The following is a 10,727-nucleotide window of genomic DNA, read 5'->3' as shown; positions in this document are numbered from 1 at the left end:
AGAAAATCCTTTGGTTGACATAAATGAATTTTTTTTATTGTAGTTGATCAAGAAAATTTTAACTAAGGTCATTCAATAATTTTCACAAAATAACTTAAAGAGATACATAATAAATAGTTAAAATAGATAACATGGGAAGAGACAAACAGGAGTATGGAGTACAGATAGAAGAGACTAACAAAAGCACAAGCAAGGAAACAAACACATAAAAACGAACACTAGTTTTTTTTTGGACAAAAGATAAAGATAAATTGATTGTCTTTTTTTATAGAATGATATATATAATCAAAATCAATAATTAGTATATTTATTTTTAAATTTAAATTGTCACGCAAGTAAAACAATTTTTCCAAAAGTAGATGATAGAAAAATAATTAAAGATGATATGAATAAATAGAATTATTAGGAATTTTCTTTTATAATCAAACAGTTTTAGTGATATTTTTTTTAAGTTTAGTAAAATTGATTTAAACAGTTAAGTGCAATTGATAAATGAATAGCAAATAAATATTTTTTGTTATGCAATCTTTCTAATGGTATGATTTATAGTAAATTTCAACCAGTGAGTTAAAAAAATTATTAAAAAAGAGTATAGTCTCCCGCATTTCTCATATATGAATATAATTCTAAATGTTAATAATCTTATTGAACAATATTATATATAAAAAAAGAGACATAGACCTTAGAAGAACACATCATGGCAATCTCACATTTCGTCAGTTTTAGTCTTAAAAATTATCCGACAAACACGTCTTTTGCCACTTTTTGTTGTTGTTTATTATCAAAGTCTTAGTTTAACCAGAACTAAAAATATTTTATAATATATACGGGGTAAATTTTATTTTATAAAAAAAAAACTAAATTTAATATTCACTTCAAATATGATAAAAAAATTATTTTAAATTTATTTTAATGAAAATTTGTTGATATTATTAAGTTAATAGATATAATAAAGTTGGGCGTTGAGAAAGTTTAAAAGAAAAAGTTTACAGTTGAGAATTAGGTAGTATGTATTTATAAAGTAATTTAATTTAATAAAGTAAGTCAAAATTTTAAATTACATTTAATGTGCTAGAGATTGAATTCTTATTCGTCTCGTTTGCGTCATCTGGAAATAAAGTAAATATAAATACTGTACGTTGTATAAGTAGCATCTCATTTTCTTAAAACTTTTGATTTTTATATTAAACCCTTCGGAAGTCCGAAAGTTAAAAGACGAGTCAGCACTTGAATAAGCAGTGATGAATGAAATTCCATGAATCCAATTTTGTTGAAATCACTTCTAACGTCCCATCATGTTCCATGGCTTGAGATTTCTAAACTTAGGATTTATGGGCAAAAGCATCTTCACACATGAACCTACCAATTAGCATAGGCCCAACATGCATTTGTAGTCTCACCCAAAGCTCCAATACCTACACCACTTCTCTACAATATATATATTACTAATATTTTATTTGGATCGGTGATATATTGTTCTCCAACGTGAATGAAGCATATTTGGATTTGTGAGTGAGAAAGTGTGTTAGTGAAAAAAACATCACAATTAGTATCATTTATAATCATAATATCAACCAACACAAATGTTACGTATGTAGTTTTTTTTACATCAGATATAGTACAAACAAATATAAAATATCTAAAATAGATATAAAATATCTAAAATAGGTTCTGTGTTTCTTATTAAACTGATTGTTCTCGTAGGTGGGTGGTACCTTTGTGACGATGTATGAGACCACCTTGTATAAAGAATAACATTGGACAATAAAGTTTATTTGTATACGTGAGACATTAAATATCAAAATATATATACCATTTTGCTAGTGGGAAATCATGTTCGGCGACAATGTTCTTAGGAGTTAATGACTCAATTATTGGGGAAACGGATTTAATCCGTTCCCAAGCCCAACACTGCAATAGTAGCATACAACCTCCTATGTTGTTTTGATGATAGTCAATTCTGTGATCTAATGCATGATAAAGACATGCCAAGAGAGTTGAACCCCAACTAAGTGGCAACATGGGTCAAGTCATCTAATAATAACATATACATTAGATGTACTCTACTTTCTCACGTGTCTGACATCAACAAACCCCTAATAAATGAAAGAATATGTGTTCAATCATGTTGAGCGATAACATTGTCCGTAGCATCAACCAACAACCGTTGTTGAAAGTTGTTGTTCAACCATGATAACTTTATGGTGTTCCCTTTAATTACATTCGGGGGAGGGATGAACCCTAACAAGTATTAGCACGCTTAAACCATGTCCCCACTTGTGAATCCAGTGACAGGTTCACCATCGATGGAAAAACCTAATTGTATAGCCACATCTTGTAATGTGATTGTGGACTCTCCAAGTAGAAAGTGAAAAGTATGAGTATCTGTTCTCCACCTCTCAACTAGTGCAGTAATCGAGTGATGATTAATGTCGATGGATGAGATGATTAGTAGATGTCCAAACCCAGCTACATTTATTATATGGATGACACGGAGATCCACAAATTGGAGGTGGGTAATAACCCAAATGGCATGTCATCTTGGTCATAGTAATCGTTTGTTATCCTCCCAAATGAACTTAGTGACATGCTTGTTTTAAAGACACAATAGAGAGACGTATCGTAAGAGAAACGACGTCCAAATACCATAGAAAATGTTTCTATAATTATTTTCAAATAATTAATTAATTGTAAATAATTATATATATATATATATTATGAATAACTTAAATAATATAAACATTTACACTACCGTAATTAATCACATATTGTTAAATTTTTTGTCTCATCCAATAAAAAGAAAAATCGTATCACAAACTTAGTAATATATTTTTCTAAAATCTCATTTATATTAAAGTATAAAAAGGTATAAGTACTGTAATTATTTTAAAATAATTAAATAATTATATATTATGAATAAGTTAAATAATATAAATAATTACAATATAACAAATCACAAATAACAAAATTATAAACAACAGTAATAAATAAAAAATTATTAAATTTTTTTTCAATTAATAAAGAAAAATTCTATCACAAACTAAGTAATAGATTTTTTTTAAACCTGTTTATTTTTTTAGATCTTATTTATATTAAAGTATAAAAAGGTATAAGTACTCATTACAAGAAAATCATGAAATAGAAACCAATTTTTAGAGACCAAAATAATTAGTTGTAATAGTAAATAAATTTGAGACCATTTTTGAAACTAATAAAAAATTTGGTTTCTAAATTAATTTCTATTATTATTAAATCGTTTCTAAATTCTAATTTAGTTACTATTGCAACTAATTATTGGTAGTTAAAACTTTGGTTGCTAATTAGATACCAATTTAGAAACTATTTAACAATCATAGAAACTAATTTAGAAACCAATTTTCTTTTTAGTTTCTAAAATGATTTCTAATCTAGTTACTATTGCAACTAATTATTTTGATATCTAAAAATTATTTTCTATTTCATGATTTTCTTGTAGTATTGTAATTATTTTAAAATAATTAAATAATTATAAATAAATATATATATTATGAATAAGTTAAATAATAACACTTTCGTAACAAATCACAAATAACAAAATTATAAACGAACCGTAATGAATCACAAATTATTAAATTTTTTGTCTCAACTAATAAAAAAAAATTATATCACAAACTAAGTTATAAATTTTTTTAAACCTATTTATTTTTTTAAATCTCATTTATATTAAGGTATAAAAAGGTATAATTATTGTAATTATTTTGAAATAATTAAATAACAGTAAATAATTAAGTAATTAACGTTTTTAAAACTGATTTTAATTTTTTTATACATTTATTATATATAAATTTTACAAAAATATAATACACTAATGTCTTTAAACAATCCAAATGAAGTAGGTGTAAACTCTCACAAGTTATCTTCTTAATAAAATATTACTAATTCTATATAGAAAATAACTATTGGAATAAGCAGAAAAAAAAGTTATAAAGTTCTACAACAGTTTTTATAAATAAAATTATACACCAGACACAATTTATGGTTGATGGGAACTTACATGATGTACTATAGAGACTACGAATCAGTGTGAATCTACAATGAATAACTCTACAAAATTGAACTGAAAGATGGATTCCTTCAACACTGTGGGTACAAGTAGGTTAGAGGTGCAATTAATAATAAAATTTCTCTTTTTTCGAGTGTTTTGGCAACAGTGTGGTATGACAAAGGAGTTTAGGTTGCTATTTAATTGCATCTGAGCCTCATTCATGCCAACAAATGTGCTTGATTTTTTCCCTTCATTCAATGACCATTGCATGTGAAAGAAATGAATTTAGTGCATTGATTAAAGTGGGTGAGACAACCTCATTGTGGTAAAAAAAACCCAGAGTTTCAATAAACTGAGAGAGAAAATATCGTATGAGTACAGAGACACCATGCAACGCTGTCACTGGAGATAACCATTGATCTTCTCATCTCTACGGGTAACAAAGAATCACATTTTATCTTCCAAGAGAATTTAATACAGTTTTTTAGAGGTACTTTAAGTGTTATTCTTTATTAGAATTCAAGCTTTTATTTGAAGAATCCAAACAAACAAGCTTAATAATAAAATTCAATTTCAACTTTGATTATTAATTTCTTCATTTTCTTTACCTGTGTATTTATGCCTTCATTTATTTCATTCAACTAACAACCTAAATTAACCAACAACAAATATTCCTTTATAAATTTTTTATCATCAAATTAATTTCAAATATTTCATAACTTACTACTCAATTTTAATTATAATTAAATAATTATAATATATATTTATTTTAAAAAAAAATAATAATAAAAAATAATAATTTATAATATGAATATACTCCTGTGAACTTGATACCACTTTTTCATATGAAATTGTATTATATTAACACGATTTACAAAAATTTGTAATAAATGGTAGTAAAAAGAACCCACAATTCATCAATAAATGGTAGGTAAGGAGGAATCAAAATATATGAGCTAGTCTAGCAAAGAAGTCTGAGTGATATTTAAGGATAACATTTATAAAAAGGAAGGGAAGCTACATATAGTGTGTGCAGAATTATTTAAGGACAACTATTTTCACATTTAATAATAATAATTGCCCATAATTAACTGAGTAAACCCCAAATTTATAATACACCAATTGCACGGTGCCACGCGCTGATCAATAAGGTCACCATGTCCACCATGTGCAAGCTTCTTCTGCAAGCATCTGTGTCGGAATTCTGGGAGTTATTACAAATTATTATTATTTATAATTAGTAGGTGGCACTAGAGAACCATAATATTTTTCAAAATTACTGGATCTTATCCCATATAATAATTTGGACTCAAATTTTCCAACCCAATATCTGAATCCTATATATCTTGTATTGAACTTGGCTGAAGTAAAGAAATGCATATGTTCACAACTTAGATTTTGCATGCATGTGTGGGTGAAGTCATAAAATCTGAATTAATGTTAAACAAAGCACAGAGACAAATTGCCAGTGGGAAACAAACTTTGGTCAGCCTGGTGTTTAGAAGTAGCCACTAAGGTGTTGAATCCAAGTGAACAATCACAAGTATTGTTTAATATTTGTTAAGACTTTGGACTAGGTCATGCCACGTTAACTGGTTTCAGTATTGCTTCGATCGACCCTTTTAGCTTAGTTCACAAGTTTTGACCCTACTTTCTTCATTCATTCTCCTTCACTCCGGCCAATTCAACTATTCATTTTCATTCTCTCTCTTTTCATTATCTGTTGGTTGCTGATCAACTGAACAAAATGTCAAGGAGTTTGAAGATTCAACGACCTAACTTGTTTGATAAGGAAGAAACACGATCCGTTGATTGGGGGAAGCCAAGATGTAAATGAAAGGCCTGGGAGTTCAAAGGAACAAGCATTCTTTTTGCTCCACGTTGATGAAGAAAAGGTAAAAACAAACATTATGTTGCAAGGCGCCACTGATCAGTAAAGTGTTATATCCATCAATGAACAGTCAAATTTCTTTTTGGCCCTTAATCATTGTCACCAACTTAAAGGCATAGGGGGCACAATCTTTTCACAAAGTTTGAGATCACCTACGCGTGTCTTGAATGAAAAATTCAAGTAATGTGATGGACATAAATCAATTTGCAAGCCTTTTTTTCATTCTCTTTTACTTTGTTTTCTGTTAGTATGGAGTTGGTGCGTAGATTACTAATAATGTTTACTAATCTTTGCTTGAGTCTTGGATGGGGTTGGTTGAGCATAAGCATAAGCATAAGCATATATGTAGACGTTACTTTCATAGTTTAGTGGAGTATAGTGGGGGTGCTTGTTTTAGTTAACAAGGACTCACAATTTCAAATTAACCGTTGGTTTGGTTCATCTTATTAAGCGTCCATAATGTAATCTTTCTTGAAGCAATTTTGTTGTTGATCTGCCATCTCTCCAACCTTCTCCTTTCTAAGTAGCTCCTTGCATCTTTTTTCTATATGGAAAGAGAATATATGTATTAAAGAAAAAGCGAAACGTATATGCTTTAAGTTCCCTTTTAACCTTTTATCTTTAGCAAAGAATAAAAGGGTTGATCTTAATGAAAAACAATTAAAGGAGCTTTTACTATTAATAGGGCCAGAAAGTAAAAGTCGCACAAACTTTAGTCTAGATCATGTTTGTGAATTTTCCACCATTTAAAGCAGGTACAAGACCTTTTGAATCTTGCGTTTGATTAATTTTTAAAAGGGTAAATTAAATGTCTACTTTGGCACCTTTATGGATTTTTAAATTAGAGGTGAGTAAAGCTGCCAACAAATGTTAAAAATGCAGGAGCCAAGCTAATAAAGAACAAGGTTACAGTTTAGGTGATATATAATGCGTTCCCATGTGTGATCTGAAACCCGATCATCAATGTTTTTAGTCTGAAACGAATAAGCTGTTCTGTACTACCCTGCAAGCCCAAAAGATGTGTATACAGAGAGAAACGAGGGTCCGTTCTGATTTTTTGTCCACCGTCAAAATAAGTGTGGCTCTTCCTTAGACTTGTTGTGCTATAGAATATTATTTTATTTTGATTTTAGTGGCAGTGAAGAATTATCTGTGAGCAATGTTCATCAAGGTTATGGAATATGGTTGATGGAGAATTATAAGAAAAAACAAGACCGTTCCCGTGGTGATTTGATATGGTACTATGCATTTACTGTCCCTAGCTAGCTAATTAATGGGGCCATATCTTCTGGTTCTCGCGGTAATCAAATTCAATGCGGAATGGTCCTTCATGCATGCCATCACAAACCTATTATTCGTGACCGCCAGTCAAATTTAAAATTGGGGACATTGAATTCAGATCAAATTTTTCCTTTTTTTTCACTTGAATTAATTAATCTAATAACGACGACGACGTTGCGACGGATGGTAGGATTATGTTTTGGGACCTTCAATAATGGCATGAAACATAGCTATATGTTTTTCCGATACATAAATTATTACACTGAAGAAAGATACTGTTGTTATTTCTGTTTCTCTTTTTAAAAACATTTTTCTATTGGTTCTCGGTCTTTTTTGGCGAAGGTGAAAATGATGGTATACAGTGGGAAAAGATAGACTTAATTGTTTTAATTTCTGCCATTCCTTAACTAAAACAGCAATAAAGAAGAAAAAACAAATGACAGGTTGTCCGTTTAGGTAGAATAAAGTAGCCAAATTTTGTATTGGAAAAGCTTCAATTAAGAGGAATATTTAATACTAAACAGAGGAAGACGTAATTATGTTGACACAGGGATTGGATCATTGGGGGGCTTGTGAAGTCAATCACTCACAAAGAGTTTGCAAATAACAAAATTTCCAACTTCACCTGCATGTCTAGTAGTAGTAGAAAAAGATGCTATACACAGGCATCGCTTTACAAGTAGAGTACTAGGGAAAGAGAGAGAGAGAGAAAAGATTGCAATTAAGCAATTAACTATTTGGAGTTCAACCATAAATGGTAGCAGTGTAGGTGCAGAGAGAGCATATTTGTAAGAGGTTTGGTTTTTGGTGAGCTGTGTATGTCCTTCAACCATTTTTTTATAATCCATCTATCCACATGGCCTTCTGTCCCATCGCAATAAATCCCCGTTACACCTTTTCCTCCTCTTTCTCCCTCAGTTAGCAATGTGGGATTACTGTGTAAAGTCATGAGTCTCTTCTGTGAAACTCTTATAATTTCACTGCTTCTTCTCCTCACTGTTAACCACTGCTGTGGCCTCACTAGAGACGGCGTTCTGTTGCTTTCTTTCAAGTACGCTGTCTTCAGCGACCCACTTTACGTCCTCGCAAACTGGAACTACGCTGACGAGACGCCGTGTTCGTGGAACGGCGTTTCCTGTTCCACTGTAGCAGCGACGAACAATACCGAGTACCGCGTCACATCGTTGTCGCTTCCCAATTCTCAGCTTTTCGGCTCAATTCCCTCCGATCTGGGATCCATTGAGCACCTTCAAGTTCTAGACCTTTCCAACAACTCCCTCAACGGCTCTCTTCCTTCTTCGCTGTCCCAAGCCTCCGAGCTTAGGTCCCTCAACCTGTCTAACAATTTAATAACAGGGGAGGTTCCGGACTCCATACCGCAGCTTCGGAATCTTCAATGCCTAAACCTCTCCGACAATGCTTTGGCGGGAAAACTGCCTCACGATTTGTCCAACATGCACAACCTAACTCTGGCTTCCTTCAAGAACAATTACTTGTACGGTTTTCTTCCCAGCGGGTTGAGAACGTTGCAGGTTTTGGATCTGTCTTCAAACCTGTTCAACGGGACTCTTCCCGCGGATTTCGGCGGAGACGCCATGCGTTACCTAAACATCTCCTACAACAGATTTTTCGGGGAAATCCCGAAGGAGTTCGCAGCAAACATTCCGGGGAACGCCACCGTCGATCTCTCGTTCAACAATTTCACCGGACAAGTTCCCCACTCCGCTGTGTTTTTGCATCAGAACTGGGACTCGTTCTCCGGTAACGTTAACTTGTGTGGTGAACAAACGAAGAATGTGTGTCCAGTTCCTTCTTCGTCGTCCTCTAAACCGAAAGTTTCTGCACCTATATCTCATCCTGCAATCGCGGCAATCCCGCGGACGTTTGATTCTTCGGCGGCGCCGAGGGGGAAAAAAGAGAGTGGTCTGAAACGAGGAACGGTTATAGGAATCGTTTTGGGAGACGTAATTGGGATTGCGATCCTGGGCATGATATTCGTGCAGGTGTACCGGTTGAAGAAAAAGAAGGAGGAGGCGGTTGCGAAGAGTGGGAGTGAAAGTTCGTGGGCGTGTAGAAGGTTAATGAGGTGGTGGTGTTTGAGTAAAAGAGCGGAAGAGGAAGAGTGTTCGGAGACAGGAAGCAGCTGCGAAAGTGAGGTGGAGGAGCAGAAGCAGAAGGGTCCGCAACAGGAGGAGAAAACGGGGAGTCTTGTGATTGTGGATGGTGAACGAGAGCTTGAACTGGAAACGCTGCTGAAGGCTTCTGTGTACATATTGGGTGCGACGGGGTCAAGCATAATGTACAAGGCTGTCTTGGATGATGGTATGTCCTTGGCGGTTCGGAGAATTGGGGAGAGCGGCGTGGAGCGTTTCAAGGATTTCCAGAACCAGGTTCGACTTATTGCTAAACTGGTCCACCCTAATCTGGTTCGCGTTCGAGGCTTCTACTGGGGACACCATGAGAAGCTCATCATCTATGATTTCGTTCCAAACGGATGCCTTGCCAATGTTCGTTACAGTAAGTCATGTTCATTAACATTGCCTGCACCATTAACTAGCTACCAAAATAATTTAATTTTTTGGGTTTCAATGTTTTTTCAATGTATTTGGTGCACCAACTTTGGTCAATGCTAGGGTATTGATGATGAAGTAAAAAATTGTGTGTTGGAATGTAATCAGGGAAGGTGGGCTCCTCGCCGACTCATTTACCGTGGGAGATCAGGCTGAAGATAGCGAAAGGGGTGGCACGTGGGCTGACTTACCTCCACGAGAAGAAACACGTGCATGGAAACTTGAAGCCTAGCAATATTCTGTTAGGCAATGACATGGAGCCCAAAATCGGAGACTTTGGGCTTGAGAGGATAGTGACGGGGGACACCAGTTATAAGGCTGGCGGATCGGCGCGTATTTTTGGGAGCAAGAGATCCACGGCCTCGCGGGACAGTTTCCAAGACACTACGTACGGGCCCAGCCCGAGCCCGAGCCCGAGCCCTAGCTCCTTGATGGGCTTGTCTCCTTACCATGCTCCCGAGTCGCTCAGGAACCTGAAGCCTCACCCCAAGTGGGACGTGTACTCTTTTGGGGTCATGTTTCTTGAGCTGCTAACGGGGAAGATTGTGGTTTTGGATGAGATGGGCCAAGGGCCTGGGCTTTTGATGGAGGATAAGAACCGGGCCTTGCGTATGGTTGATATGGCTATCCGGGCCGACATGGAGGGTAGAGAGGAGGCCCTCTTGGCCTACTTCAAGCTAGGGTATAGTTGTGTGTCCAGCGTTCCACTGAAAAGGCCTCCAATGAAAGAGGTGTTACAACTTCTTGAAAAGATCTCATCCTCCTCTTCTTCCTTCTCTTATTATTATAGCGTCTGAATAATGATTTCCCCCAATGTTTTTTGTAGAAAGAAAAAAATAACAGTGTACTTATCATTGACTAATAGGTTTTGGTATTTGATTCAATGCTGTGTGTTGTAATTGTGCTCTCTGTTAATTCATTTGCTAATTTTCAAGAAATAGATTCTATCTTCATTTCTTTT

At 34.2% G+C, this 10,727-nt stretch overlaps 1 protein-coding gene across 1 annotated transcript; it reads left to right on the top strand.

Moving 5' to 3' along the window:
• The first annotated feature begins 7,718 nt into the window (after positions 1-7,718).
• On the top strand, positions 7,719-10,727 carry RLK (receptor-like kinase). Its single transcript, XM_068609299.2, has 2 exons — positions 7,719-9,713; positions 9,875-10,727. Exons 1-2 carry the CDS (start codon positions 8,144-8,146, stop codon positions 10,561-10,563), a joined length of 2,259 nt encoding a protein of 752 aa, XP_068465400.2. The 5' UTR covers positions 7,719-8,143; the 3' UTR covers positions 10,564-10,727.

Source organism: Phaseolus vulgaris, chromosome 3, assembly GCF_051622355.1.
Source record: "Phaseolus vulgaris cultivar YP4 chromosome 3, ASM5162235v1, whole genome shotgun sequence".
In the NCBI taxonomy this organism is placed as follows: domain Eukaryota; kingdom Viridiplantae; phylum Streptophyta; class Magnoliopsida; order Fabales; family Fabaceae; genus Phaseolus; species Phaseolus vulgaris.
The sequence above is the reverse complement of the archived record's forward strand: the minus strand, read 5'-3'. Positions and strand labels throughout refer to the sequence as shown.

Bases quoted from the DNA above. Each gene is read 5' to 3' on its own strand.
- RLK (XM_068609299.2), top strand. From the start codon at position 8,144: ATGAGTCTCTTCTGTGAAACTCTTATAATTTCACTGCTTCTTCTCCTC. The intron at 9,714-9,874 runs GTAAGTCATGTT...GAATGTAATCAG, and splicing joins CCTTGCCAATGTTCGTTACA to GGAAGGTGGGCTCCTCGCCG.